Below are 24198 nucleotides of genomic sequence, written 5' to 3'. Positions count from 1 at the left end.
GGTTGGTAAAGTAAGGGCCAGCTATGAGGAACTGAGGACTTGAGGATATAGAGTGTATGCATGATTAATGTGTCATGTGAAAGTTAAATGCATTTAAACCCCGTGCATGTGAAACAATAAGTATTTCAACTTTACCTAGTGGTGGGTTCAAGTATTTTGATGTTATAATCTAGAGAAACATTAGTTTAATTCTTAGAAACAGGAAAAATAAATAAATAAATACAATGGTAGGAGTTTGTAGGAAAGAAAAAACAATCATGTAGCTGGGAGAAAGCAAAAGGAAATAGTTATCTGTTCTGGTATGAGAGTTAGGGGTGTTAGATGAATGTAGTCAGCTGTAACTACAGAACAAACCAAAGTGGACACTCCATGTGGGATGTTATGGCCAAGTTCTCCCCAGCGTGATTGTTTGCAGCTATTAAACATTTACATGGGTGCAAGGAGTGACTAAACAACTGTATAGAAGAAGAATTCATTGGGATCTGGCAAGTACAAAGGCATCATCCGTGCTTCAGAAAATCCTAAGCCATAAATTCCTGGAAGTTAAAGAGGATTTTCTGCAGATCTGCCTTGCTTTATTCCTCTGTGTGTGCGACCATTGACTGTTGTTCAGTATAAGATGGTGAACTGGGTCTGTTTTTGGTCTGGTCTGATATGGTTGTTCTTGTATTTTTTTCCTGTAGTGTAGTAAATTTATATCAAAGTCTATTTGGAAAATATCCACAATATTTTGTTTTTTTCCCCCTCTTTGTGTGCTACAAGTATTTATCCTTTGTGCATGATGCATCTCAGTATATTGAAACTTAAGTATCTTACTATTTTCCTGCTAAGCAGAAATTCTTTTCTCTCTAACCCAGAGATACCTGAAGTTCCCAGAGGATGTGAAAGTTAGCAGTGAATTTCTTGATCTGATCCAGAGCTTGCTTTGTGGGCAAAAGGAAAGGCTGGGTTATGAGGGACTCTGCTGTCATCCGTTTTTTTCTACAATTGACTGGAATAATATCCGTAACTGTAAGTAGAATAACACTGCATTCATAAACAGCTCCTGATCTCTGGGTAATGTGAAACTTTGTACGATGTCAGTATTTAAGTGTGTTTGATCTGAGTCATTATTAGTAATGAAACAGCACTGTGTTCAGGAGCAGGTGTTTTTAACAAAACAATTTGTTCTTGTTTTTAGATAGGATATGTTAGCATTTCTTAGGTGAAAACTGTAAGGTAAGGTGAGGTTTAATATGTTTCTGTATGAATTTCTGATGCAGTTGCTATATTACTGCAAGCGCTGGACTGGAAAATCACAGCGGCCTTTACATGTCTTTCCTCAGATTAAAATGCATGTGTGTTCTTCAGGCCTTTTCCACCTCACTTTGCTCCATTTTGGCATTCTGGTATATTTTTTTGTAACTTTATTGTTCTCTCTTTCCTTACTTGTTGTCCAACTTTTAGATATATGTATATATTTTAACCTTCTGTAAGTGATGGAATGTCAACAGGCTGTGGGGAGCATTGGTGGGTTTTTTCCTTTAAGTTAATGTGACTAATAAATGGATACATTTTTTTTTTTCCACAAATCTATTCCTTCCAGTAGGAATGGATTAAAATCACTGAAGCAGATAATTTTCTAAGCAGAAAATTGTTTATAACGCTGGGGGAATAATGGAATTTAGTGTTTGGAAGTACTGAGTCTCCAGCACTTGTAAAAGCAAGCACTGTGCATACCGTCAGTGATCTATGAGTGCCCAACTTGTGCTGGTTGCCTGGACTGTAAGATTATCTGTGCAAACAACCTGTCTGCCTTGTATTCTTTATCAAATATGCTCCCCTGTATTAAGAGCAATGATTGTGCTCTAATTTTCATGAATTGCTAAGCCAACACTTCTGCTTTTTGATGACTGTCTCAGCATTTCAGCTGTCAGCTCCACAGAATGTTTACCTGCTTTTCTGTTGATTCATTAATTTTGGACTTGTGGAACTGCTGCTCTGTTAAATGCCACTGTTTCTCCCCTTTCAGAGCCACTGAACCTCGAATGAGAAACCTTTCTTATAATTTATAATAGAAAGCATACATTTCCCATGCTTTGGCTCGCTCTGCATTCTTCACCCAGAATTCAGTCTAAGCTACCAGTACCCATTTCTGAAATTTTTTGTACTGTATTTTTATGGTATCTTATATCTGGAAGAAAACCCAGTATTTAGGAAAAGGTCTGTTGTTTCCTTGGCAATTGCCTGTCCAACATTGCATGAGTTAATTGAGAGCGTTTTTGCCATTTCATGTGATAACCGTGATTCTGATGGAACAATTCTGCCGTCATCATAAAGTTTGAAGTAGTCATTGGGGACTTAAAAAAAAAATCCTTTTTTGGTCTGCAGCTGACCTGTGTATTGCATCATTCCCTGTAATATCCAGACCTACCTATGGTGAAGATTCATGCAGTTTTGACCCCTGACTTGGATGTTATGTCTTGTACATCATAAAGCCTCTCTGTAACTAGCACAAAACACAGCAGTCTTTTCTCTTTTAGTAGCAGATCCAGTGTATTGCCTATTGCTTTGCTCTCTGCAGTGGTTCTCTATCTACCGGTCTATTCAGGATAGTGTCACTATCGTTCTATTCAGAAGCCTTGATAGGCTCTTCCTGGGCTATCTAGGAGCTGAAGGTTTCTTTCTTATCTTCAGTCTCCTATGATAGTTATGTTTAACTGGAGCAGTGGCAACCTGAGGAAACTAGGAAGCCAGCAGTGTTGGAAGAGGCCACAGGGTTTTGATTTAGACCAAGGAATCTCATTTCCTTAGGTTAACAGTGTGAGATTTTGGGGCTATGGAATATGAATTTATTTCTATCAACTCATTATTGAATAAATACTGTGTCAGCACACTGATTTCTTTTTCGTCTATAAAAGCAATGATGTTATTTCTATTTTGGACTGGAAAAGGTAGGGAAAAACTGGTACCTGTGCCTTGCAAATACTTTAATTATCACTGGGCGCTCCAAGATAACTATTCTTAATGCATCACTTTTGGTTATGGAAGTGTCATTAAGTAGTTTTTCAGTGTTAGATTTTGTTGATAAAAGTCAACCTCTGAAACGTTTGACTTTTCAGTAAACTCCTTCCCAAAAAAGACAGTTGCCTTTTAGAAAAGCTCCCATCTTCCTTGGAATCAGGTAGCACAGGCCTGTAGAAGCAGTTCTTAAGGCAGAGAAACAAAATAATCCAGCCATTAACCAAAGGTGAACTTTGAGTCTGTCTCAACAGGAAATTTTACTCTTCCTAGGAGTGTTTTACTGAAGCGTGTCCTTTGATCTCGCTTTCAGTATTTGCTGATTTCTCTGTTTAATGACTTCTAAAACTTATTGTAAGAAATCTCTGAATAACTTGTTTTGATTTATCTGCTAGAGTTTTCAGAAAATATTTTGGATTTTTATTTGCTAGAATGAACATGTTTCCAGCTGTGTTCCAGCTAACAGATCAGGATTTTAACTGGGATGTTGCTGACTGGACTGTCGGAGTGTTTGATAAGTATCTAGAAGCAGGTAGTGCTTAGGGAACGATATACCTGGCTTATCAGCAACAAGGCTGCAAATCTGAGGGTTTTGTTAATCACGTTTCTTGTCTGAAATCCTGAAATAACACCAACTGTTCAACTGGGAACAAAAAAAATCTGTCTTATAAAGGTTACCTGATAGATGGTCAGAAGGTTCTATCATAATCTATGCAATGTATATATGTATAGCATAAACGCTCTTGGGCTTGAAGAGCTCTTGAAAGAGGAAAAGCATGTTTAATCTTCCATGAGGAAACTGAAGAAAAGAGGAAAAGAAAGGAAGTCTTGAGAAGACTGGAAAACCTCAGGAGATGCTGAAGAGTGATTTTTAGGTTGTCTTCTGTAATAAAACAGGCAGGAACTCAAATCTCTTTGCTCATGATTCTGAGGCTCATCCTTATAAGCCCCAAATTGTCATTCGGTATGTTAACAGTTAAACATTTTGATGTCTCATTTAGACGTTTGCTTTCAGAAAAATGTGTTGGCTTGTCTCTCTAAATGGAGATCACTTTCATGTCAGCTTGACGATGACTTTTATTAGCAGAAACATATGTGTTGGATCATTGCCTTGAGAGAACAGAAAAGATGCTAAGACACTAATATATAGATAGATGGGTTAGAAGTAATACAATTCCATTGTTCAAATGGCCTTAGACATAATATCCTTAAATGATATCAGTCAGACCTGCTATTTTCTATTTTTATTCCATAACACTCTACTGAAATATGCCTCTTAAAACGTGAGAGTAACACCTAACCTACTTGAAAAGGCTCTGCAGATGCTTCTCCCCAGCAAGTATATATAGATCACCTTGTATATCAAGAAAAGACACATTCTTATTCTTCAGAAGTGTTCTTATTTCCTATAAACTTCCCTTTTCATCTTTCACTGTCCCATGGGAAATGGACTCTCTTTTCTGAGTTTGCATGAAAATATTTGGAAAGGAAGGAGAGACACGACTGAGGCAGTGTTCCTTGAACTAGTCCTGAATGCACACATCAGAAGGGAAAACCATACACCTCCATCCTCCGAATAAAAATTAATAAAAGTCTTTGTTTTCATAAGGAACATTTTATCTCATCTTAATGATAAGCTGGTTAAAGTACTGCATCATGTGTGGGGTTTAACTTAGCAACCCACAACACCCTCTTTTCCTCGAAAAGTCATTCTTTGGAACAGATGGAAGAGGGTTACATCCTTCCACAAGTGGGGAGGTATCTAGGCAAGCAATTGGCTTTTTTTAAAACATGCAGTTCCTTGCAAGATACTTTAAATGGTAAACAGAACATATATATTCGTTTGTAATATATCAGAAGCAGAAAGACGTCTTTATACGGTTGGTAAGACTAGAAGCATCAGGCCTACTGCCTTTTTTGACTAATAGTTTTGCCTTCCTTTTGAGTGAGCCTGAAAGAAGTGCAAATCTTTCACCTTGTCAGCAGTGATGACATGATTTCAGCAGTTAGTTCTTGGAGGCTTATCTTGACCTCCTATGAAAGATCCTTTTAAAGAAGGAACTGATAAGCACATCTATGCATTTGCATTCACTGATCTTCATCTTGCTCCAAAAGAATGATAATTAGGAGTCCTTTGATTTTAAGTAAGAAATAATAACTTGTTATTATTATTAGAGATTGGCTAGAGATTATGTCACCACGTGATCCTCATTTGAGAACCAAATTGCTCATCTACATTAGCTTGTTTTTACAAGTTTCTTCTGAAGTAGATGATTCTGTGGGCATTTTGGATGTCATGCAAAGGCCCTTTCAATCTTAGCAATAACAGCCAGTGAAGAAGCTACCAAATAAACAGAGTGGGTCCGACAGTTCTTCTTTCCCTCTAGATGTTTCCTCTTGCTCCTATTTGTGTATGTGGTATTTTAGTGGTTACTTTTTTTCCCTTCGGTGCACTGAAAAAGTTGTGATTCTCACGTTCGGTCACTGGCAATGGTTTAGGATGACTTAATGTACATTTTATGCTTTATTTTTTCCAGGAAGTACAAAATAAGGAGCAAAAGTACTTTCAGTATTTTTCAAACAGCTTTCACAACTTCTTTGTCTGCATCTTTGAAGTGTTAGTAGAAGCCATCCTGTAAAACACTTCACTTTTCAAATTCATTTCCTGCCAGCCCCAAAGATTTGGGCTGTCTTGCATTCGGTTTTTCGTCTTTGCATCCTTTATTCTCCACCAAGCCTGTTTTATCAATATACATGCATGCTGATCATATGCATTTTTTAAGCTGTATTTTTCCCCATGCAAGTAGTTTAGCTAGAAATTCTTGTTAAGAGGAAAGATTTTCTTTCTAATGGTTATGTCTAAAGATGACTCTTTAGAGCTCCTCAGCTTCCATCCAGTGAGAAGTAAGGCACTAGATCTCTCTTTATAAGCTGAAATTAGCTGTCAGATTCTGAAGAACCTATAACAGAGGCGTTATACCGTTATGCTAAGGTGGCTATGTTGGTTTTTGTTGCCTCTTTAAGAAAGATTCTAGACTTCCCCAAGCGTAGTGAATAGTTTGCTGTTTGCTCTGCTACTTTGCCTCATCAACTTTATCTGCCTCCAAAGACAACATAAAAAAACTTCACAGCAACCCCTTCCTTCAAGAGGATGCACAAAGTTCTTTAAGCGGAGCTGCTAAACTAAAATACGTATTTTCTGTAATGATCTTCCTCTGCTATGAGTTAACAGTAATTTTGGGGTTATCTTTGCATTAAAGATGATATACTTATAAGCAGCATTCTGTTGCTTACCTGTTTTTAATCTTTTAAGAGCACATAAAGAATAGCTTGGCGCTGTCTTGACAGAAAGGGATTCTTTTTAGTGCAGATCCTAATAAACAGTGTGTTCCAAAATTATGCTTACAATGTATAGATGTCAGTATTACATTGGATCTAAATATACATTATAACCAGTGAAATAGCAGAACTTAATAAATACATAATATTGACAGAAAACGTTAATGTTCTGAAAGCAGTAAGTAAAATTGCTTATTACTGAACCATTTTAATTTGTGTGTTTTTCCCATTTATCTCATTCTAATGTACTTGGAACTACTGTACGTGAGCAGCATTCAGTCTGCTCCATGGGATTTCGTTCCTTGTCCCTGCTTGGCAGCAGTGTCAGAATGGCTCCTTGGAGAGCCGCTAACAAAGCATGCATGTGCAGCTGTGATTTGGTGCTTTACAGGGACATTTTTTGTCTATCAGTAGTCTTCTGGTGGGTCGCTTAAGCATAGGTTTGTCTAGAGAATTAAGAGTTAAAAAGCAGGCTGTGAAAGGCTTGGCAACCTAGAGGGAGCTAGCAAGCTCCAGCCGTGACTCATTCTGCCTGTGTCAGTCAGATAAGCATCAGCATCTGTCACGAATGCAGGCAGGTAGGGTTAAACTTGAGCATGCAGAGAGTGAGGAGCAGGGAGCCTGCACTGCAGGGGTTGTAATGTTTGTTCCTGGTTCTTCAATTCTCATCAGCCCCTCAGCTACAGGAGATCTATACTGGCTCCATGGTAACGGTTTTAGCACACTACACTTCCATCAGCTTGTGACAATGGGCTGTGTTCTAGTTACGGACTGAAGAGCTGTCTCCTTCATAGAGCAAAAAGAGATTAGTAAATTTGCTGTGAGTGAGGATCCAAGTGATGAAGCGGAAAAAAAAAAGGTAGAAAATGTGCTTTAGTGAGGTAGGAATTGCACAGCAGGATTTTGCATTCATTCCCTTCGCACACGTAGCCATGCCAGCAGGTAGCTGGGGTGCTGCACATCATTGAGAATAACTCGTCTTTTTCTTCTGTTGGTTAATTAAACTGAAGTAAACATTAGAAAAATCAGCTGAAAATTAAACAACTGCTTAGCAACTAAAGCGGTACCAATTTAGAAATTATAGTAAAAAATAGACTGTAATGCCTTCTATATATACCTCTCTTCAGAGCTGATTGTATCAGAGCCAGACTGCAGTGGTGTCCCAACAAGAGTTCCAGATCTTTAGCAAGCTCTTCTGGATAAATAAAATCTTGCTGGTATTTCTTCTTGTCCTGAAGACCAGTTAGCTTTCAGTAGCTGTAATTTATTAAAACCTTCCGGGAGAAAGACCGATTAATTATTGATTAGAAGCCCATGCTGGGCAGATTTTTGGTAGTATTAAATGGTAGATATATTATCCCTTAGCTAACTAGCAGGGAATCAGGCTGCATTCTTACGTAGTGGCTTCACTAACTGGCTAGGCTGGAAACATTTTCTAGATGAATCGGAATTGAATTACCTTTAGCTGTATGATGATGATGATTTTATTAGCCTCGTGCTTTGATTTGATTCATTGTGTGTCTGGAGAAGGGGGGAAAAAAAATCCACACACACAAAAAAGAAAAATCTCTGACCTAGAACTCCGTTTAATCAGTGTGGGAGATGCTCTGCCTGCAGAGTGGTAGCCATGTTGGTGGCTGAAGGGTTAATCTCTTGTTGCTGTAATACGATTTGAGAGCAGCAGCTCAGTCTGCTTGTGTTAGCAAGATTAAAAGCAGGAGCTGCAGTGCCATTGCAAGCACTGAATGAGTGGGACTGTTGCAGAGTGAACTGTAGCTGAATTTTGTCTTTTATCCCTGCTTTTTTCACCAGCTCCTCCCCCCTTCGTTCCTACTCTCAAGTCTGATGATGACACCTCAAATTTTGATGAACCAGAGAAGAATTCGGGGGTTTTATCCTCTACACGGCAGTTGAACCCAGCAGGTTTCTCGGGTGAAGATTTGCCTTTTATAGGGTTTTCATTCATCAAGGCATTGGGGACCCTCAGATCAGAGTAAGTACAAATTATTGCTTAGGGGGATATGATCACTGGAAAAAAGATGAGGGTTTGTTTCAGTGAGGATGGTGTACGTGTGGGGGGAAAAAGCTGTTTTAACTGGCCTGCACTGTGTGTTAGGGAAGCTGCCAGATTCTGGCTTTATCTGTTGCTGCTGAGGCTTGTGCATGTCCTAATGTTCTGTGATTTTGGGGGTGAGAGAGAAGGAAGGCGATCAGAGGATTGATTCTAAACCAGCTGTTATTAAAATCATACTTTGGATACTTTGAATTAGTTACTACTGTTAACCAGGGAGCAGTAGGTGATTGCATTTCTGGTACTGCAGACCACGGAAAGAAGGAAAATGCTAAGCAGTTCCGAGATGGAAAAGCGGGGAGGGCATTTTAACGGGTTAGAGAGTGAATACCACAGTGCTGGGGATGTGTTAGGCTGAACTGGTGATGCACAGAAATGGAGCTGCACTGATCTGGGAATATGCAGTGCTAGGTTGGGGAATGAGGGAAGGAGCTTGACGGCAGCTGACTGTGCTGCTGGGTTGAGTTAAACGTGAAGGCTGGACATTGCTGTGTTGTGTGCTAGGAGACTGGAGGTTCAGGTGAAGTATGCACGGTATGTCTTTGTGGAGAAAGGTGAAGACCTAGAAAAAGGGGTTCTCAGTTGAAAGGAAATGTGATTTCAGAGAGAACGGAGTCAGGAAAGAGAACATAAATAGTATGACGTTAACCATTTGGTGTGTTAGGTGGTTAATTCCTGATGGTAGAGCTATTGGAAAAAGTACTAGTGCAGAATGTTAAGTTGAAAAGTCCTTACCTCAGTATTAGGAGGCCCCTCAGGAATGCCATGGCTTTAGCTGGGTTACTGACTCAATGCATTGAAGCGCTGTGCTGTGTTTTCACGTCAACCACCGTTTGTTGCTGCTAGTTAGTTCCCAGAAGGGACTTAATTGTCAATCTGTCTTAATCAAGTTTTCATTTTTCTGTCATATTGATTATGAAAGTTCCTCTGCAGGAAGTGTGCAACCAGATCTGGTGACACTGTTGACATCTTTGATCTTGCCCACGCCATGAATCAAGGTTATGTGATGGTTATGCCAGTAATAAAAAGGAAGACTTTGACCGTCTTTCCTCAGTGCACTTGCTTTTATGACAAAAGAGGAAGGAAAGGAGAGCGTGTAATGTTGAGGAAGCCACAGTTTTGTTGAAATGATCTGATATTGTCAGCAGAATCAGAATAATGGAAAGTTGCATCTCTAGAAACCCGGGGTTAAAACCTGGACTCAAATCTTGATTTATAAGTGAAATAACTTTCACTGTTATCTTTTCTGCCTGAATGGATCTGTCATCCATCAGTCACAGCTAGATGGCCATTCATGTAACAGTCAAAAGAGACTCAACTGTGAGCACAAATGGTAAAAATGTATACGTAACAGAGGGCCCAGGACTAAATGGGCAGCAGCTTGAGGTAAAGTCTAATGAACAGTGATACAGCTGTGCTGGTCATTGGAGGCTTAAAAGTAATGCAGATGTAGCACTGATATACTTTCTTAGGGGACCTAGTAGTGAAGATGTATATTGAAGCATTTGGATTTTGGCAATAGATGAGAAGTGCTACAGCAAAGGAATCCAGATGTTAATGTGTTCTGGTGAAATTCTGACTGAAGCAGAATTTTTTCTTGTGGCCTGGACTTTCCTCAGCTGGAGTAGAAAGACATCACGTACCTAATTCTCACCTACATTACTTCGATGTAAGCAGATCCTAGTGGTTTCTTTTCTTTTTGTTGTTCTTTAAACAGTCTTGACAGTTGCACTCTGGTATTTTGAGGAGTAAATAAATACTTGCATTTTGTTCTATGTAGGTAATTTAAATGCAGCAAAGAGAATGGAGGCTTAATAATGTCTGCATTTAAATAATGCAGCAGTTATTCTCAATATCACTGTAACACTGGGATGTAAACTTCTTTCTTATAGAATATTGCACAGAATGTGCTTTACTGAGGAAATAAAGTACTGTTTCTGTCCATTCTACTATGAATATCAATATCTAGAGGGGAAACAGAGCAGTAAATAAAGTGCATGCTTATCTGTTGTGAATCTCGGATTGCTTTCCCTTGAAAGTCCAAAGTCATCAAGTTTACCAGTGTGGAGTTTTTCTTCTTCTTCACTACAGAGGGACCTAGATAGACTTGATCAATGGGCCAAGGTTAATGGAATGAGTTTCTTAAAACCTTTCTTTGGGAAGTCCATCCCTTATGGTTGCTAAGCAATTTAGATCTGTTTTCCTGTGTCTGCAGCATGATAGCCAGTGTCTCTAGTGCTGCTTGCAGTCAGGCCAGGCAACTGCGGAGTGCCATTAAAAAGGACTTTGAAACTTTCCTTGCTTATAGTTTGAGGTCTGTCGAGCCACAGAGTTTAGGGTTAGAGTCTGTGCCAAGGCTGTTGGATGGTGAGAAGCCATCCAACATGACTTGGGAATTTCAATTACTTTAAAGGAAAGAAAAAGAAAGATTGGATGGAAGAAGGATAAGAAGTTTTCCTTTCCCATTCTCTTCTTTCTCCTAACCACTCAGGGTCTGAAGGGTTCACACAAGTCACTTAGACCTGTTGCCAGAAATTACCTGCTCAGGGTGTAGTTTAGAGTGGTCTGTTGAATTAAAATACTGTTTACGTTGTCCCATACCATGAATTTTGGGAAGAATGTGAGGTCAAACAGAATTGCAAACGGCATGGCAGGTAATGTGGTGTAAGAAGCAATCAGGAGAAATCAAGGGCATTGCTTATGTCATAAGTTCCTGTACTAGCAGGGTGTTAAGTAAGTCTCCTGTATGACCCGAGATAGGGGGAGCAGACTGCAGAGAAGGACCAACTAACTACCCCCATTGTGGCCTCTGGATTCTTGATCTGGAGGAGAAATACTCATTTGACTGCAAGTCTGGCTGCTGGTTTTGCCACAAGCACGAGGCTGTGAGAACAAGCAGCTGAGAGTTCAATTCCATTAAATGCCAGTCCCACCTTACTTCCTGTCCCTGAGCATGGCTCATCTTCAGTGCTCAGAACAAGTGAGAAAAACCCTTAGATGCTAGAATAACTCATCAAGCAGTGAAAGAAAATTACTCTTGTCCCCTGCAGGTGACTAGTAGAAGCCTTAAGGCATAAGATTAAACATACGATAGATTCAGGGCTAACCAAATATGCAATGAAAAAGCCCAGTAAAGCAAATAGTTTATGATATTAATTTTTGCCTGACTCTGTTCTCTCTTCATTTGGAGTAAAGAGCTGAAGGGGCCTGGTACTTTATGATACAAAAATTAGGTTAATGCAGAATAATTGCTAAATCAGAACCCAGAGGTATTCACACGCAGGGCTGGAAGTGGGGCTAACCCGATCTCAGTGGCGAATAAGGGCTTCTTTTCTTTAAACCATCTTTCAGAACAGAATAAGTGTAATCCTAGTAATTCTTATAAGGGGACTGTAAGGCTATGCTAGACAATCTACAGTTCCTTTCTGTACAGTCACAAGTGGTATTTTTCAGGATCTTATTTTTTTTTTTATTTAAAATGTGATGTTGATTGGTGATTGTCATTACCAAATACTGAGAGTTAAAATGGAGCCCTTCCTCCAAGAGAAAAGAACACTGGTTTTGCCCAACAGTTTGTAGGGTTCTGGAGAGCTCTTTCACCAAAGATAGATTAAAGAGGAAACAGAGGATGAACATACCAAAAATATGCCTTGCTTCAGCTAGCTCTATTCACAGATTGATGGTATCACTGTTTGTTTTTGGTTGTTTTTTTTAGGCCTGAGCAAGCATTTACGAGGGGGCGGAAGGTACAGATGAGTGTAATGCCAAAAAGAATAGAGCATGAGGGACGGGGGATGACTTACAGGCATGCTGTGTTGGGGGCAGGATTAGGACAGATGGTGTCAGTTGTTACAAGAAGGAAGAAGCACAGGTGAGAGTGGCATTGAAGGACAAAGGGAGGGAAGAATTATGGTGTACAAGAGAGGTTGAAATATGAGTTCCATGCTGCAGAATGGTCCTATAGTTTATCCCATACTGATTCTTTTTTCTTCTCAGCCACTCTAAGAGTGAAGGAGCTTTTATACAACTAGCACCATTTCTGATGGTTCTGCTGGTTGAGGCTGTTGCTGATCTAGCTGTGAAATCACTAGGTAATCTGCTGTAAGTTAACTTGTTTTATTTTTTTAGACGTGTGGGTAGTGCTTCCTTTGAAAGTAAATTGGCACAGCTCGTGCTATCAGCACTAAGTACTACAGAATTTGAAAGGTTTCTTTTTTCCCCATTTTCAGTTGCAAGTTTCTTGTTGATGTATGCTGGTTACCTTTTGTCAATCTCTTTTTCACACCTCAGAGGAAGCAGCAGAATCTGCTCTGTTGTACTAAAAGGAGAGCTCCAGATGTAGCAATTAATTAAATGAAATACTCTGAGAAGGCACCAACCTAGATGATAGCTTTGCAACCTGTTTTTTTTTGATGCAGGACTTCATGTTTCATTTCTGAGTTGATGCTGATTGAGCAAGAACATAAGTGCGCCAGCAAGGTGGGCATTTTCCACCTTGTCATGCTGTGTTGAGAGCTTATATCACCATGACAAGGCTTATTAGATTAGTCACCATTCCATTTCTCTTGATTTCCTCTCTCTGCTCCCTTTCTGATACTTTTAAGGTTATGTGGATGTTCGTGAAGTTGTTCCAAATAGATAATACAAAAGAAAGCATTCCTGGGAGAGGATACCTCTTAAAAGCCATGTGTCCAGTTCTGGCTGAAACCAGCTTCATCTGGGGATCAGATGCACTTGTTTCCATGGCAGGAAAATTGTCATGTCGCTAGGACAGGTATTTTAAGGGATTTTTTTACTCCATTTGGACAGGGATGAGAAATAGAGTACTTCTGGTCTGTATCCATCTCTTTCCTTACTAAACTGACACCAGCACTGAGGAGCAGCTCCCTCTAGAGTTACTGAATGAAATTCAAACTTCTGTCAGTGTGAGTCTCCCTTTTTCTGTCCCACTGTCATTCCTGACTGAAAAATGTGTCCTTGCTGAGCTCTGGATCTTGCCTGAATCTGCCCTGTTGCTTCCCAGGCTGCAGTGCACAAAGATGCTGTAAGGTGACTTGCTAGGAGCAATTTCTGACATGCAAAAGTGTGTCTGCAGTATTGCACTCTGAGTCTTTTAATAACAAATAAATCACAAATAAAACGGTCCCCTTTCAGGAAGTGAAATAGAAACAACAAGTGAAATCAGTTCCTTGAGAACTCAGTAGAGTCGCGTTAGGTAATATCTCAAGTTTGAAAAGAATAAAAATCAAAAGGTGGTGGCTGGTGGTAAAACCAAATTTGCTTTAGCCAGTTCAGCTCAGGCCTATAAATTAACTGCTAATTATCACAAGGTTTCCAGACTTAATGCACGTTTGCAGCTATTTACATCTATTTGATTTACATTTTAGAGCAGATTCCTCAGTGCCTTTTTTTAGATAACGTGAGTTTTAATTTGTATTTTTAGACAGCTTTTCTCAGCTACTCATTTTTAGCCTTGTTTGTACACCCAGCTTTTAAGGGATTTCATTCGCATCTTTCTCAGATGGCTGCTGTTTTCTCTGTAGGAGTACAGACATGCTTTATAAATTGGTTTCTTTTATATACAATAATCTGATGGATGGTGTTGGCTGCACCAGGACTAAAGCATTCACTTTACATTTGCTTTTCATTAAGTCTGACTGTATCTGTATTGTTGATATGCAGAATTTGTCTTCTGAGTTTTCCACACTAGATTTTGGGAGGGGGATAGCAATAATATTGGGCCTTGCAAGATAGAACTGGTGCATTTTGCTGTACTTACTTGCTAATATCCAACCCATATTTCCTAATGACTGCTAAGAGGGTGGTTTTGAAGACCTATTTTGACATACACGTTTTGCTGCACCGTTCTCCTAAAGATCTGTGGGGTTTTTTTTGTGTGACTCTCCTGCATACATGTTTGGATTTGGGAGTAGCTTTTTCCTCAGAAAATGGTGGTGATGGAATCAAACTTTCCTTGGTGTTAAGAAGAGACTGCTGCTGTGTGTGGGTGTATGGCTATATGCAGAGAGCTGCTCGAAGCGCATTTTTCTCCATAGGGATAACTGGCTGCATACCAAGCTGTGGCCAGGAGAGGCAGAAAGCAATGTAGGCAGACTGTGTGATCTTTTATTAGCACCTTCATTGTGTTTCTGTGTTTTCATCTATCAGTTAACACAGATTACATTGTTAACTGCTTAAATATTGAGTTTGAATCATTTCATGCAAGGGAGTATAGCATTTTTTTAATTATGTTTTGATGCATGCACTTAATTTTTTCATTGAAAATTACATACAGACTGCGAAGCACAGAAAATATGTTCCCAAACATTGATTGGCTTTCTTTTCTCTTCTAGAATGATTTTAGGCTAACAAGTATCAGTTTTTTCCTCAGTTTTCTGATGTCAGATTGTTTGGAATAGTGCAGTTAAATTGTGTCTCATGGTAGGGGGAGGGAAGCACTTAAAAGCAAAACTCTGGGGATAATATGGGTTATGTTGAGAATGTTTTAGTTCAATTTTGTTTCAAAGAAGTTAATTAAGAGAAGAAATCTCATGGTGCAGATTATGACATTGATATTTTTAGGGCTCTTGTACTTTGATTATAGTTAGACTGTGTTTGACAATAACGTCCAAAAGAAGAGCAATACTCTGTGTGTTGTTCTTTCCTACTGGTTGAAGTGACTTTTGTTTTGTTTTGGCCACACCTACAAAGCTGTACAAGAGTTATGCAAAAGCATTGCTCAGGATTACTGTTTTGCACTCTAATATAACTCACTGATGGAAAATACGAACATTTTAACCAGAAGTGTATGGATGATTTAGCGTGGATATAGTGTCATCAAGCTGAATGGTATGTTTGAATTATAATGACAGCTGTAAGCCTGTGGTTGCTTCTTCTGTGTTTTCTCATAACAGCGGTAAGTGCCCAATGGTTTCACCAAGGCTGTGTAAGCGCAGCTTCCTGTACCTTTTGTCTGTATTCATGTGCTGTTTGGCTCTGCTCTTTTAGATCCGTGCTTTCAAGCGTGGATTCTCCAGCAAAGGTCAGCTCCATGGAAAAGAAACTTCTTCTCAAGAGCAAAGAACTCCAAGACGCCCAGGACAAGTGTTACAAGGTATTTATTAATGCAGTTGGCCGTCTCCATTGCTCAAGGAATCTGCAACCACTGTGTGTCCAGGGATCTGTCAGATGCTGCTGATCATCCAGATTCGTGGTGGGCAAAGTGCTTTTCCTTCAGTGAGGTGGCTTCCTGTCCAATACAAAGGGAGATGAATTTAGGCCATGCTGTTGCTGTAGATACTTTTATCATAACAAGAAGCGGCTCTGGATTTTAAACAGTGCTTTTCTCAGCGTGACATAGACGACTGCTTCTTCCTGCAGGCCTTGCCTTGTCTTCGTCATATGCACAATTACAGCAGCACTGTTCTGAGGTTCTCTGTTCCTAGCTCATCAGCTTCTGCTTACATAACTACTGTCGTGTCACTGGTTATGGTGAACATCTTGTAACAGTTGCTGTGCTCCAATAAAGGGAACCTGGTGGAGTCTTTCAAAGCTCACTGCTCGATTGAGACTTTTATGAGAATTCAATTACTTTTCTCCTTGCTCTGTTCTGGATTTGACCATTTGTTCCTGACAAGGAGATGGGGGGAAACCATCTCCTGATCCAGCATGGATTTGGGATAAGGTTAAAGTGAACCATCTCTGCAAGTCAGGTGAAAAATGATTGTGGCTTCTTTGCTAACTGGTGTTCGAAGAATGACTGAATATGAACAATCAGCTTGAATGAATGGGGTGACTTAGACTTACTACTTGTCCTTAAGAAGAACTGTGCATTCCTGGAGCAGAGACAATGGTATCGGAATTTAAACACCTTTTGGAGCAATATAGCGTAGAAGTCTCTTGGAGGCAAATTCTTCTCAAACAGAGCTCTGAAAGTAGCAGTTAACAAAGCTTTTGAAGCCCCCCCCTTTATAACCTTTTGATATTTATTGCAGATGGAGCAGGAAATGACGCGGTTGCACCGGAGAGTGTCAGAGGTGGAGGCTGTACTTAGCCAAAAGGAGGTGGAACTGAAAGCCTCTGAGACCCAGCGATCCCTCCTGGAGCAGGACCTGGCCACCTATATCACAGAATGCAGTGTGAGCCCTTATCCCAGTCCTTTCCCCTCCGAAGGCCTGAAATCTGGTGGTCTTCTCTTCCATTGTTGTTTCAGTAGTGTACTTGATGGAGAGAAGATAATATGTGAGAGTCTCTCTGTTGAAAATGGAGCGCTGAATTGTTTGCAGAGGCTTGTTTGATAATTCTCTTCAAACTTTGTTTTGTGTTCATGTACTTAAAACATGTAGAAACAACTACTCTTCTGGTCTTTCCGATACATATATATTTGTCCTACTAGCTGTGCTAGAATGTACTTGAGTTTGGTTTCTCATTCAGAAGAGGATGAGGGTCTAATCAGAGGTCTTCAAGGACAAATAAGATGATTAGGAAACAATGGCGTTGTTGCTTGAATTTGTGGAACACGGAGTTCAGACAGATCAAGTTCCCCAGCAAAATGTCAGGGATGATGCTAGGACAGCTGCTGTTTTTCAGACAGAATATAAAAACGAGGCCTTAAAACCACGTCTTCAAAGGTCATTTGGCGCTTTTCATGAGAGTAGGAATGTCTGCCCAGTTGCTTTGGCAAGATTTCAGAGAAGGTATTTTCATTCTGGTTAATAGTCTTTGTGTTAAGTTGAAGTTATTAGTCTGTTTCTTCTCTCCTGGCAAGGAAAACAATCCAGATTATGAACTGTATTAGGGAATCGAGGAGCATTTCTGATGGGTTTGTTTGCTGGAAAACATGTCTTAGAACAGACTGATTTTTTCTATACTAGTTTCTAGGGGGTAAATAAAATAGTGTTTGCCTCTTCCTGGTGAAGATTCCTGCACAGTTGGTAGGAGGACTGCTGGTCTTTTGACATTTGCAGGTAAAATATGTGTTGAGAACCTGGAGTAGTTCTGTCCTTTGGAAAAGTTTAATGGTGATTAAAGGATTTAACTCACCTAAGAGCAACAAGAAAAAGTGAATGAGATTGTTAGTAATGTGAAGGTGAAGGATTGTATCTAGGTTATGAATTAATGGTACTAGATAAAAAATGGATAAATGCTGTCAATAATAGATGCCTTCTGTGACCTCTGTTTTTTGTCTCCAAGGCTGATGTGAGAAAGTGGGGATTTGAACTATGATTTCAGTGTAGTAAATGTGGTTTGTAAAATGGGCTGATTCTATCCAGATAAAAGACCCTAGTCGTGATTTTTTTTTTGATGGTTCCTCCATTGGTGCCTTGGTTTTCTTCTGATGCTTCGCTACAGACAAGGAGGAATTTGCATAGTTAAAGATCTTTGTTATACAATCACCTGAAAAAACAAAGACTGTATGTTGAACGTTTCACTTTCTGCAGAGCTTAAAGCGAAGCCTGGAGCAGGCACGGATGGAGGTGTCTCAGGAAGATGATAAGGCACTACAGCTACTTCATGATATCAGAGAGCAAAGCCGGAAACTGCAAGAGATCAAAGAACAGGTATACCTGCTTCTGTGGGTAGTAGAGTGGCTACCTACACACATGCATTCTTTGGCATATTCTAGCTCTGTTACCAGGCTTCCTTTTCTGTTTGTAATAACTTCCAGTCTGTGTGTTTTCACGTGGCTTTTTAAACTAAATGAGAAGTGGTATAACTAAGCACAAACTCCAAACTTCCCGGTTTTATTTTCCTGATCCTGAAGGTACTTTGTAAAGCCAGCTTAGGAGAAAGTTGAAATGCGTTAGTAATACACTGCATTAGAAATGAGCTATCCATTTTAAATGTTCAAGTTATAAAGATTTCTAAACGTGTTTTTGAATCTTAACCTTGGAAGGAACTGAACCAGCTTTAAAGTTTTTGAATTAATTAATTTTTTTTTTCTTATTTGGCCATTTGAAATGCTCATCTGTTTATGGAAATAGAGCCAATGGTCCCTAATTGGACTTTTCCTAACTTCATCCGTTTGCCAAAGTATTCATGATTTTTTTTTCCCACCAGGAAAAGGTTGAACTTTTGTTAATCTGTATTGTTGTTCATGAGGAAAATGTCTAAATTAAATAAAAAAATATGGTAACAAATGTGAATGCTTCTAGGATTAAAAATATTCTACAAGAAAGAGCCCCATTCAGTTTTGTGAATCAATAGCTTCGCTTTGTATTAAAGAAATTGAAATTTGTTATGGAGTTCAAACAATTCTTTCAATTATCTGATGATTTTCATCTTCAAAGCACATTAGTAGCCTAGTTTTACAGTGTTTGAGGCAAGGAAGCCCAGAAACCTTGGTAATAATTCTCCAGATATAAGCAGCACTTATGTAAAAAGTTATGAAATGCAAAACCAACCCTCTCGATGTAGCAGGCCTCCAAAGACTTCTACAGTATTTTTCTGGATGGTTCTTTTATGTAATACAAGGGATCTAAAGCTCATTACTCTGTTCTGATGCTTCATTAGCAAGCTCGCTTTAAATATTGAAATGGGGAACATTTTTTGTAAAGATAAACATCAATAGATTCTTGAGCAGTACAGACTCATTTAATAGAGGAAATATAATGCAAGTATCTTTTCAGTCAAATATTTCATCTCAGAATCTTTTAACTTGTTCTGTGAAGATTCACAGTGAAAAAGCTGAAAAGGTCAGCAAATGGATCTGTAATATGCTGTAGACTTCCATATCTGTGGGGGTCTTGGAGACCTGTGTGCAAGAATGCTGCAAAATATACAGAGATGTTTTTGCTTACTCATAGCAGCAGGTGGAACTTAGCCAGTAAAGACATGGATCATGATTTCTAAGTCAGTGGGAACTGGGAGGTGAAATGGGAGAGTCCTTTTCAAGCTTTGCTGTTGGAAACCCCAATCTTGAAAGAGAGCCAGTAGAATTAACAGCATACTGGAATCTTCACAAACAGTAATTAAGCGTTTGGTGTTTGCAGGGCAAGACAGAAGGTTCAGCTCTCCCAGGGTACTTGAAGAGTGTTGAAGTTTTTTTGGTTGTTGGGTTTCTTGGTTTTTGGCGTGTGTTATTTTTTGAAAGTATTTGTTTGAACTCAACGTTAATTGAGTCCAGGCATCCATGAAATCCATTAATGTAATTTGAGTGGACAACTTTTGCACGAGCACTTAGGAGTTTGAAAGGATGGTTTAGAACCTCACTGCACCTTTCTTCTCCGCTAGAGATCCATTACTTGGTAAAGGCCTAAATGAATGAATCAATTTGTAGCTCATCAGATTCTTCATATGTTTAGAAAGGTCTGCTCATTTGTATGTAACTACCCTGACCTAGTTTGCTTAAAGGAATATGCCCTAAGCTTTGCCTGTCCATTCATATGTGCTTAAATACATCTTGATAATCTTTAAACTGTGACCAGTGTATATTCAAGACGCGTTGTTTGGTGTCTTCATGAGTGATGTAGTCTGTTTTTTTGTTTTTATTTACTTGACCATGAGAACAACTGAAATATTACTAATTATCTCCTCTTTCTTCTCTTTTCCCTCCCCTTTTTTCCTTCCTTCTCAAACACTAATTTTCACACTGACAATGGTAGTCATACCTGTAATCCTCTGATCAAGTTGACTCTAGTAGGAAGATTCTGCATGAGTTATGATTTCTTAACAGACACATTTCTTCAAACGACTCTCCCTTTTTCATTCATCAGTGTATCTGTGTGAAACAAATACTTGAGCCAATGTATTTTTGTTCACATATTATCAAAAGGCTCTGCTTCCTTCCAGCAAGAAAATAGAACCATCCATAGAAAGGGAGTGACTGGGGGGAGTGTTTGCCTTGTGAACTGGAGAGTCACTTTGGGAATTGCAACCCAAAGAGCCATTCTGCCATACTCCCTGTAATGGATAGCAAAGCTATCTGCTAAAGTCTCAGCTTCTTTAAACAGCAGCGTGAGGTCTCTGTGTTGCAGCGAATTACAGGCTGACATGAGGGTTGTGTTCAATCACTTGTCTGAGGACAGCTGGCTGTCTGGAAGGAGTGATGACAAACCTGAGTTTGTCATGAGATCGTTAGTCTTTTGAATATGGGGGTAGTCAGGAGTCTTAACATAACTAAAATGCAAAGAAAAATGGACTCCCCCACTGTCAGTCCTTCAAATCTTTAGCGCAGCTCCTGATGTGCTTTTTTTTTGTATTTGTTCTTAGCTTCGTAATAAATACTTTATTTTTTTGGTTTACTTTTATAAAAATGTATACTTACAGGACTTAGTAAAGGCTAAATAAGCAGAACTCATGTTTTTCCAGTGAAGAAATGTGAAGCAATTTCATGAGATAGTGTATGAGTACCCAGTCTCAGCTGGGACAGTCAATTCAAATGTTCTTGTTTTCCGCACACCTTTCTTACCTGAATGTTCTTTCTTTCTTGCAGTATTCTGCATGGAGAATCATTATTTTTGGCTATATAGACAAATATTTTTTATGGGAAATGTGTGTGGGTTGATTTTTGTTTTTTTTTTTTGGGGGGGGAGGGGGTTGAAAGTTCTTCTAAATCAGTATTTGATTTAGGATGTATACCCTACAGAAATACATTCCTCTTTGACTTTGTTGATAGAAAATAAGGGATGGCCAGGAGCCACAATATTACACTATCCCTCTGCTTCTCCTTTCTTCTATCCAAACTGTGCAGATCTGGGGTAATTATCATGTAATCAGCCTGAGAAAATATATCTTGAAGGAGTATCTGTGCATTTAGTAGAGACATCATCTCAAAGGCACATTTTTGTTTCAGAGATCAGAAATGTAAGTAACTTCAATTGCTTGTATGTAGATATATCTATCTGTAGATATTTTAATCTATTGATAGATAGGTGTGTGTTTGTGTTTTTCTGCAATAAAGCCACTCTCAAAAAATGCAGTGATTTATCTTTTCTGATGTTTTGGCTTGAAAATGGAAAGATTCAAACAGGAAGAAACACCATGGATGTTTTATTTTATCTAGCTGTCACCGTTTTGTTTAATACTTCACTTTTGTTCTACATGTTTTTAAACACACCTCCTGCCTGCAGTTGGTGTTCTGGGCTCTGCTGCTCCACATATTTCCTCTCATGCCTATAAAACATAACGTCTTTTCCTACCCTTTTACCACAACTACAGGAGTATCAAGCTCAAGTGGAAGAAATGAGGTTGATGATGAATCAGTTGGAAGAGGATCTTATTTCAGCTCGCAGGCGTAGTGATCTTTATGAATCGGAGTTGAGAGAGTCTCGAATGGCCGCTGAAGAATTTAAGCGTAAAGCTACTGAATGTCACAACAAATTGCAAAAGGTAGTTTAAGGCTTCCTGGGAGAGGGGAGTTGATTATTTGTATTTCTAGTGCTGTTTTAAACAAACAAAAGTTGTATGCAAGTTCTCTAAAGATTAGTGTAGAGTTGTACAATTAATACAGAAGATCTTTCTGTTGTACTTTTCAAACAACGTTTTGTATGTTTTGTGTAACTGCTTGTGTTTAAATTACACAGAGCGCTGATGGGGTAGAAAAACAGTGTACTGAAACTCTTCCTGAGACTTTTATATATTTTATATTTAAGTTACAGGTTAAAGATCAAGGAAAAAGCGAAGCAGGAGAATTGTATTGCAAATTAGAGAAGGTATGTTACTTTGATGTAGTGGGGTTTGCTTCCTGGGTCTTTCATATTATGCACAAAAACTAAGAGTGTCTTTGGTTACTCAATGACACGCAGAGACTCACGTCCTCCCCCTCTCCTCACCACCCTACCACCCTCTCCCACCCCCCTTTTGTTTTCATGGTGTGAATCACTTTCCTTTTTCATTTGATACAAGGCTGTGCTTTGGCATCTTGTTCTTAATTGTTTGTGCTCTGAAGCTAGGCAAAGACAGACATTTATCTGAATTGGGAATTAGGTTATTGATACATGAAGGTTTTGTTCACGAGTAAAGAATAGCAAATGAAAAATAGAAGTAATTCTGAGTATTGCTCTGTCATACTGATCAATCTATTTGGTGACCAAATACGAAATCAAAGTGGGTAAAATGGGACTGGATTTGCCCTGGGGCATTTTGTGAGGAACAAAGATTTTTAGGAAGTGAATTAAAATAAACATGGTATCATAAGTAGAGAGCCATCTCTTGGTTTTGGTTTTACCACCCTTTTTTCATCCCTCCCCATCTTTCTGTTTAACTGTAGATCAATACAGAGCAGCAAGCCAAAATCCAGGAGCTGCAGGAAAAGCTGACAAAGGTAATGTCTGGGTCGTGAAAGTGAATTTTCCACAAGATTTTCCAGTGAAAACTTAATGCAGAGGAGGAATGCACTTTGTTTTATCCTCAGAAATAGAGTTAGTCATAGCATGGGGGATGATAAGGAAAAGGGGGTGGAAGCTGATATCTGAAATCCTTGTTGTTTTCACTATGCTTTGGGCTCTTGAGACATGTCAACAGTGTTTATTTTTACAAATAGAGCTGAGTCAGAACTGGAGTAGTGTAGAGAAATTCTGATTTGAAAGGCCAGTTTGGGTATACTGTATGCAGTGCACTGATCTCTTGTTTCTGAAGCCAAGAGTTTCAGATTTTTTCAACTCCCTAATAAAATATATGTTGAATTTGGCTTAGTGTACCAGTATACTCTGTCTTAATTACAAAATCACTTTCCAGTTCAGTTATTCACAGTAAAAAAACCTGAATGCTAAGGCTTCACAACGGAAATAAAATACCTTAGCAATGTAAGCTACAGGAAGTATCTAATGTTTGCGGTGTGGTCAATCAGGCACTCTAAGAACAGTATGAAAACTTTTATGCTAGATGATGGACTTCTGGGAGGTGTCTTTTAACCAGAGAAGAAAGAATCATCATGGTTATCCATTGAGAGAGCTTTTCAACTTGACACTTGCTCAGAAAGGGCTTTTTTTTGAGGGCAGGTGGTCTGGAATATGGATAGAAAGCCAAAATTATTTAGAAATGTTACTTACAAGATTTCAAAAAAGTCACATTTCACCCTGCTTTTCTCTTTTCAGTAATTCAGAGAAATTATCCTTAGGCCAACAGGTCATTCTCCTAGTGTTTTAGCAAGAGTATTCTGTCAGCCCTTTCCAAAAACTTGAACTGAACTTTGGGATGGACTACCAAGTAAATAAAGACAACTAGAAACTTGACGTACAGCAGGACAAACATGTAGAGCTCCTGCATTTTCAGTTCTTGTTTTTTTGTGTGTGTTTGTGTGAGAAAAAGAAAAAAAAAAAAAAGAATTAGGTAACAAGTTAAAATTTGGGTTCCTGACCACGTTTGTACGCTATCTTACTTTTAGACTGCTAAGTGAAAGCTCTGTATCAGTTTTATTCAGAGTGTTGACTACTGTTGGATTATGAGCTTTGACACGCAAGAATTCTTATATGTGTGTTTTCCTTTGGGCTTAGGCTGTGAAGGCTAGCTCAGAGGCAACTGAACTGCTTCAGAATATCCGTCAAGCTAAGGAGAGAGCTGAGAAGGAGCTAGAGAAACTTCAAAATCGGGAAGATTCTAATGAAAGCATGAAAAAGAAATTGCTGGAAGCAGAGGTGAGTGAAGAATGTCTGTCTAGTGTTAGTTAGTTATTGGGATGTGTCTCAGTTCAGGAACCCTCTTCTGGATGACTCTGTACAGCTTGTATTTCTGTAGTAAGTCTTCGTGGGAAAGTAATGTTAGACATTAATCTATTTTATTCAATTATGTATATTAATTAATATAATTTATGTGTTAGAAGAAAGCTTACAGGGAATCTGATGTTATTT

General features: G+C 39.0%; 1 protein-coding gene across 2 annotated transcripts in view; it reads left to right on the top strand.

Moving 5' to 3' along the window:
• CIT (citron rho-interacting serine/threonine kinase) overlaps positions 1-24198 on the top strand; it is a 70431-nt gene that overhangs the window by 7945 nt on the left and 38288 nt on the right. The window contains exons 9-17 of one of the 2 annotated variants that reach the window (XM_072351012.1): positions 858-1011; positions 8152-8332; positions 15419-15524; positions 16405-16548; positions 17851-17970; positions 21569-21739; positions 22003-22062; positions 22620-22673; positions 23845-23985. In XM_072351012.1, coding sequence (XP_072207113.1) covers positions 858-1011; positions 8152-8332; positions 15419-15524; positions 16405-16548; positions 17851-17970; positions 21569-21739; positions 22003-22062; positions 22620-22673; positions 23845-23985 — 1131 coding nt within the window. Of the gene's footprint in view, positions 1-857; positions 1012-8151; positions 8333-15418; positions 15525-16404; positions 16549-17850; positions 17971-21568; positions 21740-22002; positions 22063-22619; positions 22674-23844; positions 23986-24198 lie in introns of those variants that run through there. The other variant, XM_072351011.1, reaches the window with a different exon arrangement.

The sequence above is a fragment of the Excalfactoria chinensis genome, chromosome 16 (assembly GCF_039878825.1).
Source record: "Excalfactoria chinensis isolate bCotChi1 chromosome 16, bCotChi1.hap2, whole genome shotgun sequence".
In the NCBI taxonomy this organism is placed as follows: domain Eukaryota; kingdom Metazoa; phylum Chordata; class Aves; order Galliformes; family Phasianidae; genus Excalfactoria; species Excalfactoria chinensis.
The sequence above is the reverse complement of the archived record's forward strand: the minus strand, read 5'-3'. Positions and strand labels throughout refer to the sequence as shown.